We start from the raw sequence: 16,585 nt of genomic DNA, 5'->3' as shown, positions 1-16,585 counted from the left end.
TCTTTATAGTTTATTGGTGGTAAGCAGCAGCAAATGTGAGCCTCATTTGATCAAACGGGCCCAAAGCATTGTATACTTAAAGAAATATAACTGTTTTGCTAATTACTATTTGCTGTGAATTTATTTTTCCTCAAGGGAGACCATTGAAGTAAATTAATCAAGCTGCAAATGACAACATGCCATTAAGGCCTACATTAGACCTCACTGATTATTAAACTGCACTGTGGCTGACAGGACCAAGCCTCCTGGTTAGGCAGACAGCCAAATAAAGTCACTTTACTTTTGTTTATTTGCAGAATAGAGTTTATCTACCTTTTTTAGGCTGTCTTTGTAATGTAAATTCATCATATGGCTCATACTAAGTAATGAGAAGTCATATGAAGATAGCTTCTTGTAAATAAAAACTATAAATTAATGCTTTTCTGAGGATATGATTGATTTTTGTTTATATTGGTGGATGTTTGCCTTATGCTGATCACCAGCTGGAACTCCTTTTTATTTATCTCTGCATCACAGCATGAGGCCTTTTGAAATCCCCAACATGGGAAGTTATGTATCCAATCAGTTTGAATATCAATGGGGCCTGAATGCCGACGACCCCGTTTTAATGGGACAATAAAGACGAACCACAAAGGCTTTTTTTTTTTTTTAAATGGCAGGAGGGATGTGGGCTCACTTTAGTGCCAGTTCTGAGGCGCTCGTAAACACATTCACACCTCTCTTTCATTTAAATGCGGGATAAGTTATAGCACATTATTGAAAAAAATCGAGGTCGACAACAACCTGCATTTCAATGCTGTCTGGCAGAGCCGAGGCGAATCCACAAACCAGCAGCAGCCAGCAGGTTAAAAGGCACAAATAAAGAGAGAGAAGCCAGAGAGAAGCTGTTTCTTTAGCTGTTACAACACAGCTATTCATTTTATTATCAGAGTGTAATAACATTAACCCATGAATACTACTACTACTACTACAACTACTACAACTAGGCTTAATAATAATACTATTAATAATAAAAAAAGAGGGGGGAAAACAAGAATAATAGTCATTTTTTAATAAAAATGGTATAATTGACTACATAACTAAGCTGTAACCTGGCGTATAGGCCAAAAGTCTCATTTAAAAAAAAAAAAAAATCCAGTTCGTTCACATCATTCCAAGCTTTCATAAAAAGGTGAAGATCCTTTAACACAAGTTGTCTTTGCCTCCACATCCACAGCGTCCACAACAATGAAATCCCTTTTCTAAATCTCTTAGAAAAAATAAATCGTATCCTAAAAAAAAAAAAAAGTTGTTCAGCTCCTTGTTCTGCCTCTCCTCTGCGCAGCCCTTTGCCCACCGAGAGGAAAAAACCCTCTCGAAACTGATGGTCTCTCCAAGATTACCCTATCAGGTGCAAACCGCTGACATGTTTCCACCCACCAACAACAAAAAAGCCTCACTGTGCCCAAATCTCAAGCCGCAGACGCACAAACACCACTGACAGGCACTGCTGCGCCATCAGCCCCCAAACCTCTCCAAGGATCTGCTGCTGCTGCTGCTGCTGCTGCGGGGTTTAAACCACTTTTACCAAACAACTTTTGTATCTCTGGATAAGTTTCTTTTTTTGCCCACTTTTCTCGAGTTGGTTGGTTGAACGGCATTTTTTCTCCAGCGCTTTTTCCTTCACCGCAGCACTTGGTAGAATAAAATGACCCATGCAAGGTGTAGAAATCCCCCGCAGGTACGGACGGAGTTGAGGAGCCTGTGATCTTTGGAGCAGCAGGGTTGCGATTGGAGAAAACTAAAGGTGCGCAAAGCCTGAAGGATTTTTTTGAGCAAGGGAAATTTTTGGGGGGAGTCGAATATTGAATCCTGTCCACGCTTGGCACCGATTTACGGAGACTTTACGGGATTTCGGGGGGCGGAGGAGACTGGGAGAGGGGGAGTTTAAAAAAAAAAAAATTTATCTTCTGGATAATTTTTCCCCCAACAAGGAAGCACCTAATGTTGCACTCCGTGACTTTGTTGCTCTCCAGTGATCTATCCTTACACTGGGATTCAAACTACTACTTACCCCCGGAGTTGTGTGCGTAAAAGCCGCGCTGGAGAGAGAGGGGGGGCTTTCTCCAACCTTTCCTGGGGCTCTAAATCTGTGGAAACAGGTGTATTTCAGGTGTATTTCGGCAAGTCAAGATGTCTCTCCTGCCTTCAAGGTTCATATACCTGTAAGTGTCCCACATCTCCGTTTGCCTTTGCACAAAAACATGCATTCTTACCAATAGAAGTCGCCAAAAGCTTCATATTTGCGCATTGCTGTCATCCAGGTAGGCTGCGTTTATGCTTCATGTAATTGCCTGTGATTCACTCCCCCTCCTCCCTTTTCTCTCTCTCTCTCACTTAGGTGTTTACATTTTCTGGTACTCTATTTCCAGCTACAGGTATGTTTACTCTCACGTTCAATTCCTATGTGTGTGTTTGTGTGTGTGTGCGAGTGTGTGTGTGTGTATATCAGTGTAGTTTGTGAAGTCTGCTTTTTTGTGACTGATGATGATGTGTAGGCTTTTATTCTCAGTGGCCCCTACAATATTGAACACCCATAGCGGATAGACGTGCTTTAACATTAAATCAATACTGGTTAATATTAATAACTACCACGAGAATCCTTAAGAAAAAAGACCTATAGTAATCCTATGATAAACTGTAGAGGGATACTATACAAATACCTCAATATAGGAATATTGCAGTTATACCTTAGGAAATAAAAGTACCGTAAAGTATGATAAAGTCACTAAACTCACTATTGAGCACCGTAGACACACTGTAAATCGCTATAGTAATATTATAGGAATATTATAGTGATACCATAGGAGTTAAAGATGCCATAAAGTGCGATAAAGTCACTATAAACTCTCTAATGAGGACCGCAGACACACTGTAAAGCCGTATAGGAATATTATAGAAATATTACAGGGATTTTGGCTGTGGAAATCCAAATCGGATGAGAGTTATCCGTTTTGTAATTGAACCCAGACTAGCCGATCAATCGACATTAAACCTAGAACTACAAAATGTTCCCGACCAGTCTGTCCTTGTAGTGCACAACATCATCAATCTTACCATTAATTAAAGGTTTATTCAAAATCTTTTTTTTTCTTCTTTTTTTTTTTTTAAATCTTGAGTTCAAGTAGCAGTTTTTGTTTTTTACAACAGGATGGCATAATAAATATTTAGCGAGTTGCATGTTGTGCTTTTAACAGATGGGTTCATTTGGCAGTTGTTGCCTCAGTTTTATTGGTTGCGTCTTAATCTCAACAATAATGATTTGCAGATTTTAATGTGCGCTGTGACTCAAATAAGATACAGAGAACATGCTCCTTCACTCTGATACTCACAAAGCTAATAAGAGAGTTTGTAGCTCTACTATAATCCGGTGCTTAATCATAAAATGACTTGTGCTGTTTATTTTTAAATCTCAATTCTTAGTGGTAATTATGATCTTAGATACTCAAACAGGTTAAGTTGCCTCAAAAAAAAAGCATGACTTAGGAAATCTGCAATAGATTTCGTCTCTCATCCACCTCTGTGATACCATTTCCTCCTCATCAGCATCCCATAATTGACAACACATTTTTATTTTGTTATTTTTAAAATTAGTATTATTATTACTTTAACAGATAAACTAGGTCGTGACTATTATTACAAGAAAAAACTGCTTTCCAAATATTGTCAGAACAGCTTGAATCTTACCTAGAGATATAGGTGGTAGCTTCTCATTTGACCTTTCGGCACAATTGAAGCCCTGCAGCAGGGAAGGTTTGTGTGTGAACTACAGTATATAAAATATCTGTTATTGGTTGCATAGTTCTGGTGCTTAATTGTTAAACTTTTCACTTGGTGCCGGTAGGTCACTTCATCCCAGTTAGGGGAACATTAGCTCTCAGGCCAACAAACGAAAGGTCTCCCCACTCCTAGAATAAATTTTCTGTTTCCAGGACTTTGTAAAAAATCTCCCAAACAGAGCCATCAGGAGGAAATAAACCCTAAAACGCAGTCGCCGTTTCGTTACGTAAGGCTATGTGCTCTGATTATTCCAATGGAGCTGGCACAAACAACGCTATAGTCGACTGACTGCTCCTCACATGTAGGACAGGAGGATGTTCCTGCTGTAAAGTATAGTAGTTTGAATAGTCAGAAGATAGCCCAGCAGACACATGAGGTGGATTGTTGAAGGATAATTCAAATTCAAAAGTCAAATTGTCGGTAAAGGCTTTTAACAAGTAAAAGTGCTTTAACAGGGCAACAAAGGACATAAATATCAGTTCTTCCGACTGCTTTCAGGCTAAAGACCAAACTGAAAATCTCATGAAAAATGCAGGAATTATCCTTTAATGCCCTTCTGTCATATTGCCTCTCTAAATTGTTAGCCTATTCTGATTCACAGCGCTACTTTGTATGGGTAATGGCTCCTACATGTCATGCTGTGGTTGTGATTTCATGAGGAAAAACAACAGAAGCAACCACAATTGGAAGTTCCTTTCAAATGCAATGCCAACGTGTGAGTGTGTGTGTGTGTGTGTGTTTTTCCCTGTGTGTGTGTGTGTGTGTGTGTGACCCTGTCTGTGTGTGTCGGGCAGATAGCAAGGTGTATCTCAGATGCATGCGAGGGCTAAGCTTCCTCAGCGAAGACGAGCGCCAGACTTTTGAAGTTTCAACCATATCCATTTTCATCCTGTGGCTTTGAAGAAGAGGAGACAGCTTGATAAAAAAATGTTGTCGTTTGCGCTCACCTCAGCCATGTGCTTAGGCTTGCCTTTTCTTTGACGCGAAATGCAACTGTCTACCAAACACACCTTTATGTTTGTTTAGAGATGGGGAGATCTGGGATAAATCCCTCAGCAGCCCAGTTAGGCCACGGGTTTGTTGTGTATTTTTTTTTTCTTTCTTTTTTTGTGCTTGTCGGCTTTGAGGTTAATTTGAGAAGGTCGACAAGAGATGCAACTGTACCGCTGCTGATGTTAGACTCTTAAAAAGGACGCGTCATTTTCAACACATTTGTAGTTTGTAGTCTAGTTTGGGATATACACATATTTCCGTTACATGAATATTGATCTATAACACAACATGTTTAAGTGTTAATCTGCGAGCTTCTTGCTTTTTTCGTTTTTGGCGACATCTTTGATGCTAAGCGCTCCTTGCTGTGGTTTTTCTGCACTGCACTTCCTAGAGATCACCTGTCAATCAAACAGTGTGGGGGCGGAGCTTGGATTTTCTGTTGAGGAAGTTTGAGTTTCTGTAGGTGGCGCTCTTTTCTTTGTCTGTTCAGCCATGGTGGCTATCGCTGCTCATGCTAACTACCCAGTTCTTCTTCTATTTATTCCAAACAAACCGGAAAAACCAGATTGAATCACTAGTGTGTTCTATCAGTCGGCAAGTAGAAAAGTTGACATTTATTTATATGAAAATGTCAGAGATTATTACTTTAGAGGTGCAATAAGTAGGATTTTTATTGCCCCATAGCACAAAATGACGATCAGATATCTGCGGGGGGTTGATAGGGTTGTTGATCAATACCAGTGACTCGGCGATTACTTCACCACAAAAAAGCCCTGTTGATTGTTGTTGTTCCATATCCTTGCCAGTATGTTGTTATTAATATGTGATGTTGAAAAGTAGCACAGATTTGCACTGCCATAAACTTGTCACACAGATGTACTACGTTGTGTTAGCTTACCAATACACTGGATCTGATGTAACTATCCCTTGTTGGGCTATTAAACTAGGGTGAGCGCCTTAATAGAAACCTGGCTTGGGTTCGTAGAGGAACAGGGAAGTGGGTGAAGGTGGGTTACTGTCTTTGGAGCTCCTCAAAGTACTGGTCTTGAGTTGGGATTCACTTTGTTGTCATACTGAGTTGTCTGGTGAAAGAAATCTTGGCTGTGTTGCACGTCTGGCATGGCTGTGCAGTGGTTTTTGTACGTTATATTGCTTGGAAAGTTTACATGGGGTAATTATGACTTGAAAAAGGAGTATTTTCATTCAGATATTTGATGGGCCGGGTATTGTGAGAACTTTTCCGATACTGATACTGGTTCTGAAATGGTACTTTTTTCAATACCCTAGGTTTGAGGAAGTTATTTTTATGTGTAATATAAACACGCAGTCTGCTTTTGTAAATAGAATTTGACCATACATAATCGACTTTATGAGTAAAAATACTCTTTTCAGTTTTCAATGTGTTTTGATGCCTAGAGATCAATATCGAAAGGGCCTCATTTCCTTCACTGTCCTGACGCCAAAAGTAACATTATGGGCGCGTTTCCTAGATGTCAAGATACTGTTCGACACTCGGTTCAGAAGAGTCATGGTAGGAGCCGCGACAGGATCTGCGCTCAGATCCGCAGAAGTCGTTTGTTTAAGGATTTGTTCGACTGTGACCATAATTTCCCATCGTGTTCGCTAAATGTCATTAATTTGCTGAGGTTAGAATAACAAGGAGTCAGGGTATGTAATGTGTATATAATTAGCCACCTGAGAACAGCCACATAAAAAGCCATTACTGTGCAATTACCACACCATACAGCTGGGGAAACGGGATCTTGGCTCGAACCGAGATTCCAGGGCTTCTGAAAGTATACGTTTCCCCTCGCTGTTGCTCAGGGTTGGGTGACACAGTTGCTCTCTGACATGCTGTTGAAGTCAGTGATTTCCCCTTTTTTTTTTTACGTCGGGTCTAAGGTGACTCGTAAACGCCATGAGAATCCAGGCTAGCGAATTCTGAAAGGCGGGTTTGTACAATTTGATAAAATTCCACTCCTGCAAGAGTGTTTTTTGCGGTGCGAGGTGCCTCCTGCCATCGCTGTCATGTCTTCCACCCGCTGCGTCTCCTAATTTATGGACGCTGCTTCGCCCGCGGGCAGATATTTGTTTGATGATAGTGCAACAGGTCTGGATGCTTCAGGTGTATAATTGCTAGTGGCTTGCTTGCTTGTGGAAATGGAATACTGGTTTCTCAATATCGCCCCAGGCGCATAGTATGCTGCTGTCTCAATACAGAGCATGCAACAATAGTGTATAAAGGGTTGCACTTGAGGCTTTTGCACTTGTTCTGTGAGGCTTTGACTCATACGCTGACTTCATTAACACTGTCTTGTAGCGTGGGTTAGCTTGTAAATGCAATGCAGATGAAATGTGCCAGTTAAAAAAGCAGAACACTAAAATGCTGCAGCTACAATTTCCAGGTTGTTATCTCAGTTTTTAGCCCCTGAAGCACAACTTCTTGACACAGGGCCCATAAAAGTAGCAGCACACATTACTATCAACACCTGTGCCATGACGATCTCTCTCTCTCTCTCTCTCTCTCAACTTTTCTCTCTCCCTTCTCTCCCTCTTCCTGTCTATCTGTCTTCATCTTCTGTCTCTCCCCGTTTTCTCTCGTCTCACTCCTCCTCCACGCAGGAATCCCAGCAGAGCTCTGCTGATTTCAGGTTTTACATCGAGAACCACACGAGGAACCCGGATGACCTGAGCCGAAAGCAGATCCGGATCTACCAGCTGTACAGCAGAACCACGGGGAAACACGTCCAGATCCTGGGGAAGAAAATCAACGCCAACGGAGACGATGGGGGCAAGTGCGGTACGGGAGAATTCCTGTGCATCTCACCATTTAGCTAGTCCGCTCACACTTACATTGGTCTGTTACCAAGGTGGGAAATTACCGCCAGCTTCCAGCCACTGAATGCTGGTAAATTTTGGCTGCATCTGAGGTTTTTTTTTTTTACTCTACCAGCCTCTTTGGCAGGTTACCAGCCATCGTTTGGAGGCGATTGTCTATTTTCCAATCATGCTTGGCTGGCGAAAGAGTGGATGGTGAATTCTGGTAGCTGAGAACTACTGTTTGGGTTGGATGAAAATGCTTTGAAATCATTGACTTGGAGGTGACTTAATGTTGACTGCAGGATTTGGGTATCCTGAGTGCGTCTCTGCACTATTTTTTAAAATATTCTTTAGCTTTGGCATCGTTGAATGCCATTGCGTTGAAAGAACATTTGACAGATGGTCACTTTCATGTACCGCCAGTTAAACATGTAGAATTGAATTTCAGAAATTTCAAAAAATATAGATGTCTAAAATCTAATCTAGGAATGGGAACATGACTGTCCATGACTGTCCATGCAATGCAACTCGATGATGTCTTACAATTGCATTGTCCTTGATCTTAAGAGTGCGACTCAAACATTACAGAAGAAAAAGGCATTGTATTTTTTTTTCAGAACTACAACCTAGAAATCAAATTATAGTGGAATACCCCTTTAAATCCAAATCCATTGAATCAATGAGTCTTTAACCACTAACTCAGTAAAATCTGTCAACTGTGACACTATAAAAAATGGTTAGCGATGGCCATTCGTACATAGAAGGGTTGATCTGCACCATTACAGAACTGTATGGACAACCAGGCAAGTCCAGATCAGTTCAGGATGGTTTGGTTCAGTCCAGCAGTGGGAAAACACCCAATTCAAACACATAAACACACCGACTCTAAATGCACTGGAAACTTGGTGGTATAAGGCTTGGAAAAAGAATAACGATAAGCATTAGCAAAAATGTGATCAACGTATCTGACGGATGCGGTTTCATTTGACCTTTCCAGATATGTTGTTTTCATCAAATCATCTCTGCTTTTCGTTTTGTCTTGATCACCAGTTAAAATCAAAACAAATGTGATGGATAAATAAAGTAAAGGCCAAGTAAATACTGTTTGATGCAGCGGTCCAGAACACAAAGTGACAGGATTTGCACTGCGCTATCCTGCAGACATTTTGCTCGTTTCAGCTGACTCACGGCTCTAAAATTGCTGGTCTCGAATGCCTCAAGAGTGTGTGTGTGTGTGTGTGTGTGTGTGTGTGTGTGTGTTCAGTCGCAGATGCGCCGAGGCGAAGTTTCCTCACTGCTTGTTAGAGCTTGAGTGGAAGCAGATCCAATTTTTCCCATGAGGCCTTGCCAACTCTTACCCCTGCCCCTCCCACCTCCCCCCCTCCTCCCATCCTCCATCTCCTCCTCCTACCCATCCAGCTGCAGTACCTGGCACCTGTGAACTCCCTTAACACTCACTAACATGCTCAGGAAGACACTCTCTATCTTTCATTGCACTAATCCACAGTCAGTGCAGCAGCTTTACCGCGAAGGGTCACAAACCACTGCAGAAGAAATACATCGCTTCGCCGTGGAGCTTTGTGACGGCTAAGGTCAGCCACTCCATATCTATGCAGCTAAAGTGGGAGCGGGTGGGGAGAGGGTGTCATCATTCTTCTTAGGTGTTAGTCTAAGTATATTCATTGCCTTTAACAGAGTACAGAATACGTCCAGAGCAATCCCTGGTAATTAATGCCTGTTGTCCACCAGGAGCAGATGTTGGGTCATTGCAGAGGCTTTTAAATTGATAAAAGCTGTAATCTGGAATTAAAGCAGCAGTTTCCAGCCTCTCTGACAGGTGACTCCATATCGAGGTCGGTAAATGTCTGTGACCCCGCATCGTTCATATCGCACCGATGCTTCCTGTTCAGCGAGAGGGAAAACTTTGCTCAGAGGGACAGAGATGAAGCTGCTCGGTTCTTCATGCAGCAGACTGTATACATGCCTCATAGCTTATATATATATATATATATATATATACGGCTTCTGTGCAGGACAAAATCCATTGGAAATAGCTTTTCATGTCCAAATACTGATCGGATATTACAACATTTCAGATAGATTTCTTCAGGAATGGCACTTTAATTTATGGAGCCCGCTTTTGGATTCTTAAACCTGAGGCTGGGAAAAAAACAGCAACAGAAACACATGAAGAAGTATAAAGGACTGCAGTACGGTTACCACTCTCAAACTCAAATATATTAGCTGCTGGATGCTGTTCTGATAAAACTAGAATCAGCCTGAGACTGTTTTTAATGTATTTACATAAGGGCTATGCTGATTTGCTGTTCTGATAAAAAACTAATCAGAACACACTTATTTATTTTATTATAATTTTTTTTTACCGTAAGTGCTGAGCAGCCTGCAAGACCTTTGTACTCAGAAGGCTTCCAGGAGATTATTCGAGTATACTGTTCCTACATCTACAGAATTTTTTAAGGTTGTGGATTATGTGGATTATGGTTTTTTGAAGTGCTTACACTGTAAATAAAAGTACCGCATTCCCTCCTGTGTGAACTGAATGGCACTTGTTAGTGGTATTGATGACAGAGAGATTCCACTTAGTGTTTGTGTTTCAGTGGAACTATGACTCAAGTATCTAATTAAGTTTGCTGAAGCCTGCAGCTGCCAGTGCGTTCGTTTTTTAAGGATCAAACCATCAAGGGTTTATTTCAAGACAGCAAAGATAGGGTTTGGACACAGGGTCGTGCACAAAGAACAACTTCGGCAGGGAAATATTGTATTATCTGATGTTCTGGGTCGAGACGTCATACCTGAGGTTAGATTTTGGGTCCCCGCGCAAAACCAGTTAACATCGGAAAGGCCAAGCTGCCGTCGAAAGATTTTGTTTGGACTTTAAGAATCGAAATATCTCAGCTTTCAAAATGCCCCTTTGTGTCTTTTCCTAGATCCACTTTCTGTGCAAACTAGCGCTGTTAGATTTTCAAAATCACACGAGAAAATAGTGGTTCTACTTATTTTTAATGACTTATTTAACTGACCTTTCTAGCGTTAAAAACCACAAAGTCACGGATCTTGTTGGCTGGCTTCAAATTAGATCTTACATACACGCCAGTCTCTGAAAACAGGAGGGGAAATAGCTTCTTCCTTCCCTTTATATCGCCATTAAGACAGGTTTCCTACGCCCCGGTTTCCTCCCCAGGTTGGATTTAAAGAGGACATTTTTCGGGATGGGGGTGGGGGGTGGGTGGAGGGGGTGGAAGGGTTGGCTACTGCCCCCAAGCCTAGCCTGTCCCCTCGCCTATTCTTCCTCCGTTCCCTTGAGCGCTACTGAATAGCCCAGTGTGTTAAACAAATGGATCATCTTAACTTTTTGATTGAGTGAGCACAGACTAAAGGGAACTTGAAACCTAATCCTGAGGGGCGCGTAACCGCTCCACAAATGTTTGGCAGATCCCTTTGCTTGTGAGGGGCGAGCAGAAACAAAGGTGACCTCACAGGGGTTAAGGTTGTGATGGGATGGGATGGGGGGGGGGGGAGGGGGGGGGTAAAAAATAAAAGAGCCGCCGGGATGCGTCTTTAGAGTGGATTAGTGCTGTGTCAGGGTTGAAATGATGGTTGCATTGTTGTTTTGGTGCACATTTCTTTGCCGCATTATATATAAGGGAAGTTAAAGTGATATTACACTTTTTTTTTTTAGCGCACAAACCTTTAAAGGACTTCATAAGTGGATCACCACATGTAGTTTAAGCAGAATTTACAAACACAGAAAATTACACCCAAGTAATAATATTATGGATCTAACTTTTCAAGTAAGACTTTTGCCTGTTTGTAATTATCAGTAGTGAAAACTGGAGAGAAAATCCTTAACGCCAGTGATGAAAGCAAATTTCCGGGACAGCTAATGGTGAATTTCTATGGTGGTTTACATGCTGAAACGTTACCAAAGTGAAATATCACCCAATAACCGTAAAACAAACTACTTTCATTTTCAAATGTATAAAAAGCGTATCATGTTTATTTTTATATCAACAATTAGCTTGTTCACTTTCCGTTTGAGGCTCAGTACAGGACGAAGCTCTGGGTCAAGGCTTCTAAATGACTTTTCATTAATACAGAAGATGTTATATAGCAGGGTTCCTATGCAGGTCTGGAAAAGTCTGGAAATTTAATTTGCCCATTTCCAGGTCCTGGACAAGCTTGGAAACTGCATGAAATCTCGGAAAGAATCGGAAAATGTACAGGAACCCTGAAAATGTCAAACAGGGGGAAATTAAAGATTTTAAAATATAAGGGCCAACCATGAAAGATATGTCTGTCTGATTTGAACCTACTGACGCATAACCGCTTCAAAGTTAATTAAATGATCCTGCTTTCTCTTTCTCTTTTCAGCTCTTCTCGTTGTTGAGACAGAAACCTTCGGGAGCCACATCCGAATAAAAGGAAAAGAGAGCGAGCATTACATTTGCATGAACGACAAGGGCAAAATAGTTGGAAGGGTAAGTATCTTTTGGTTTTCATCTTAGGGGGATGGGAAAATGAATAAAAGCTAGAGTGAATCTTCATAAAAAAGCTCGAATAAAATTTTAGAGTATTTTAAACGGAGCTCTTAATCCAAGCTGAATTGAACGCAGCCTTAGATCTGCTTTCGCCTGCTGTTTTTGTACACCCCTAACAAAACCCCTTTGATAACTCACAGCCATTCTTCCATTACGTAATCTGCCTACTCCTTTGACACTCGATCAGTCAATTACGGACTGCAATCACCACAATGCATTGAGAGACTAATGGTCACTTAGGAGAAATGCCATTGCAATTATATCACTTAGTCACACCAGGTGGCCACAAGCGCAAAGATGACTGCATGTGACTCTGCGGATGGACCGGCCCGATATGGAAAATAAGTTAATATCTGAAAACGTATATTCTTTAGAGGCACACGTGTGATTTCGTTGCATTAATAACTGGTGCTGACAGCATCCGAGGGGCTGCAGTAATTCACACTGTGTTTTCACTCTCTCATCATGGTCATCTGTTAGAAACATGCATCTTTGAGTTTTAGTTGCAGGGGCCTCATTTGTAAAAAAAAACAAAAAAACAAAAATGATTGCCTGATTGCCTTCCATCACATGATTATTTAAAGAATGGGATCAAATGACAAATTCAGATTATGTCTACGGTTTTCATAGTTTGAGTAATGGTGGAAATTTGTTTTAGCTGTAAATCACGGGAAATTGGAAAAAAAAAAATCAATGAAACCGCCTGATTCTGGCATCAAGATTTTTTAAGCACAACGTCATGGAGAATTTGGTTCTAAGCACAAAATTTGCACCAAGAGAACTTATAGAAATGAGCTCCCTGCACAATCTTAACAATGAAGCACAATTTTAGAGTGTTGCAGTATTGTATGACATCTAGAGGTACAATGGAATAATGAGCAGTTGTGTAATTCACTTAAATGTCACAAAGGAAATAATGAAATCGACGCCAGGCACTCTTTGAAAATGGGCCAGTACCAAATATGCAGCCTGGTCTCACAAAATTTTGAAATTTTTAGAAAATCGCACGTCTTAAAATGCAAATAATGTGTTGTGTGCATGAAAAGTGAGAGAAATACGTTTCCCCACCATGAAAGGATTACGTTTAGCAGACATGAGAAGAAACAGGTAGTAGTTTGACAGTGAAATAGTTCGGTGGAAAGTAAAGGTGTGGAGATCAGGGTGGTGGACGGGCTCATACATTCACTTTCAACGACCCGGGTTCAACTACCATAAAGTTTTTATTTAACCATGACCAAAACTTTACCCTAAACTTAACCAAAATGTTTAAGTTGTCTAATCTTAACCCAAACCTTCAACTAAGTTATTTTAAATGTAACCGTTAGCTGAACTCTTCATGCGATGAAAATGGTCATGCTGTTCTCACACAATCCTTTTGTGGTGAGGGAACATAATCTGCACATCTGTACACTATTCATGTCTGCATTTCAGAGTTTGTGCATACTTAATTACATTTTGTGAGACTATGTTGAAATATGTTTTGGGGCCTTACCAGCATGATTCTTACGCAGCCACAAAAAAAGCCCAAATCTTACTTGCTAGTGTACTAATGTGATATTTTTTGGCTCCTTGCAGCCCGATGGAAGGAAGCAGGAATGCGTCTTTGTTGAGGAATTCTTGGAGAACAACTACACGGCTCTGGTGTCGGCCAAGTACAAAGGCTGGTACCTGGGCTTCAACCGGAAGGGGCGGCCCAAGAAAGGCTCGCGGACCACGCAGACGCAGCAGGAAGTCCACTTCATGAAGCGTCCCCCGAAGGGCAAGGTGGACCCGATGGAGGAGTTTCGTTTCACCACAGTAACTAAGCGGACACGAAGGGCTCGGCGATTAAAACCCAACCCCAAAAGGAACTGACGGGACCGATGGGACAGCACTATTTTCCATGGAAAATAAAAACAAAACAAAAAAAAAAAAGAGGAAAATCTCAAGCTTCTTGTCTTAAAAGAATCACCTTAAAGACTTCACTTCTGTAAAAGAAAGACGACACTAAAAACAAAACAAAAAAATGAACAAAAAAAGTCAAAGATGTTTTATTTTTGTATTTCAGGACGACTGAATATCTCCTAACTCTTGGATTCTTCTGGGTTAATGTCATTGTGCTAACGTGTCTGTCATGTTATTTATACTGGATAAACTAAAGGACCTCTGAGAGACTTCTTGTCGCCGTCGTTCTCAGCTGCGTTTGAACTACAAGCTGAAGGCATATACTTTCCTTTTTGACAATGGGGGGGGGTTGAAGCAGGAGCTGACGCAACGTTATAAAAATCAGCCAACTAGAGTTTTATTGGAATACCTGTCGGTTTTTGTTTGTGTTGCCCCTGACAACGCGGATCCCATACTTTCCACTGGAATCGGACGCCGTGGAGACGAAGCGGAGAGAGGTGGCGGTCGCAGGTGACACTGCCCTACCAAGATAACTGTGTAGCTTTGAGTGCAATATTTGACAGGTCTCTCTCTCTCTCTCTCTCTCTCTCCTCTCTCCCTCTTGTCTCTCCCCATGTCTCTCAGCCTCAGCTTCACTCGTGGCCTGCTGTGGATGGAATGCGCTGAACCCTCTTGAGTACTGTGTGATTTCCTTGACATTTTCATGCAGCCTGTGATTCAGCTAAAACACGACATGCTTTGACTAGTCAGGCAACAGCCGTGGCCGTAGTCTTGTTTAAACACTCGAGAAAAAAAAAAAAGAAAAAGAAAAAAAAAAAAACAACAGCGGAGTTTGATGTGATTCATAATTCCACACTGTCTTCCAACTTCATCACATCGGGGAGATGGATGTTAATCCCTTTTCTTGCCTCCCCTCGGCGAATGAATCACCACTGGACATGTTTTCAAATGGTTCGTCTTTGCAAGTGTTAACGCTGTTCCAGAAAAAAGGATCCTTTGATTCTTTGAGTGTGAGCTAGCTAATATTTTGGGGTTGGTGATGAAGACTTCCTCTACCTCCTTGTTCTTTTGTTTATCCCTACCTAGTCTGACCGTCTGTGCGCAGAGACTTCCATGTTTAATTTATCTCGCAAAACCTTTCAGTCATCGCCGGGCCGCGTTTCACCGAAATCACCTTCAGACTGAGTCAGACTTCGCTCCATTCACTTACACTGGAGCTTGACAATAGTCTCAAGATGTTTTTGGGAAGTCCGGGCCCTGTGCTGTCTGACAGTGTGATCCGTGGACAGGAATAGTTTACCCAACCCTAATCACTCAATAATTCCACATTCGACAATTAAGACTTCTCCTCAGAAACCCAGATGACCAACTTATCCAGGATTCAGGGAAAATTTCAGCGACCCGCGGTAGTTCTGGCAGCCAGAAACGAGTTTGTTTCTGAATCCCAAGGGAAAAGTCTATGCTTCTACCATTCCTCCTCTTACTGACGACAAACTCCAGCCTCTTTTCACCAGTAGTATATATTCACCTGTCCAATGGCGGGTTTTTGTATGAGTTGCTACTAACAACATGACACATTTATGATTTTTTTTTTAAACAAATGTAAGCAAAAAATAATTTTATGACTATTATTAAGATATTTATTGCCTCCCTTTGTAAATACAATGTGATGAGTTTTATTTGGCCTCTGTTAATAAAATGAGGACTATATTTAAAAAAAACAGCTATTTTATGTCTTTACTTGTGCATTGGAGAACAACAAAAGTGCCTTTATCTCCCAATTTAGACTGGAATTTTATGATGTGCAGTATTAATGGCACGCGGAATATCATACTGCCTAAAAGAGTAATGTTGCAGGTAGCGATTGGTTGGACATAGAGTACATTCCCTTCTCTGCATACTGCCAAGGTATGCATTTTTATATACAAACCCGAAGTGTGAGCACTGCTTTTAAGGTCAGTCAATTTCAAATTGAGAAAGCCCCACTGCACATCTCTGAAGCCTTTTTATATCACTAAAGGGCAGTGTGAGTTCACATTAGGTGTTGTTTTAACATTGAAACCATTACATAATTATACCATATATTGTTGACAAGCTATGTACGATTTGTTTTGTTTTTTCTGTACTTTAAGTTTTTTTTCTAGTGTCAAAAACTTGAATATATTTAGAAAATGGGATGAATTATCACATTATTAACCTCTTGCAACACATCTCCCACAGCTTGTGCAGTAAGCGACATACAGGTGATGACACTAAAACATTAAAACTAATAATTAAGATATTGTGTTATTAGGAGTCTGATCTGAGCTTAACGCCTATCTTCTACTTAAAGCGTAAAGCTACTTTGATGTAAATGTTCCATTCCCCAGATTGGCAAACATACAATATTTTAGACATTTTTCCATCTTAGAAAAGGCTGAAGGAATGTGGAGTAGTATGTCTTATAATGCTGTGTGCTGGAATGATGTTTACAGTAACCGTCAGACTGAAAGATGGCGGTTTTGAGGGGG

General features: G+C 41.1%; 2 protein-coding genes across 3 annotated transcripts in view; both read left to right on the top strand.

Annotated features, from left to right (window-relative positions):
* The window catches only part of npm1b (nucleophosmin 1b), a 210,671-nt gene that overhangs the window by 36,031 nt on the left and 158,055 nt on the right, over positions 1–16,585 (top strand). The window lies entirely within an intron of this gene.
* fgf24 (fibroblast growth factor 24) lies at positions 1,476–15,755 on the top strand. 2 transcript variants are annotated; one of them, XM_071916202.2, is made up of 5 exons: positions 1,476–2,204; positions 2,381–2,417; positions 7,435–7,603; positions 12,025–12,131; positions 13,767–15,755. In XM_071916202.2, the coding sequence occupies exons 1-5, from the start codon at positions 2,173–2,175 to the stop codon at positions 14,043–14,045; spliced, it is 624 nt and encodes a 207-aa protein (XP_071772303.1). In that variant the 5' UTR covers positions 1,476–2,172; the 3' UTR covers positions 14,046–15,755. The 2 variants fall into 2 exon arrangements, with proteins under 2 accessions (XP_071772303.1, XP_071772302.1); XM_071916201.2 differs by having other exon boundaries at positions 7,435–7,612.

This window comes from Centroberyx gerrardi, chromosome 16, assembly GCF_048128805.1.
Source record: "Centroberyx gerrardi isolate f3 chromosome 16, fCenGer3.hap1.cur.20231027, whole genome shotgun sequence".
NCBI classification, from domain to species: Eukaryota; Metazoa; Chordata; class Actinopteri; order Beryciformes; family Berycidae; genus Centroberyx; species Centroberyx gerrardi.
This window is presented reverse-complemented; position numbering and strand designations above follow the sequence as displayed.

Coding starts and splice junctions, on each gene's coding strand:
- fgf24 (XM_071916201.2), top strand. CDS start 2,173: ATGTCTCTCCTGCCTTCAAGGTTCATATACCT. Junction 7,613..12,024: donor AGACGATGGGGGCAAGTGCG/GTACGGGAGAAT, acceptor TTCTCTTTTCAG/CTCTTCTCGTTGTTGAGACA. Junction 12,132..13,766: donor AGGGCAAAATAGTTGGAAGG/GTAAGTATCTTT, acceptor GGCTCCTTGCAG/CCCGATGGAAGGAAGCAGGA.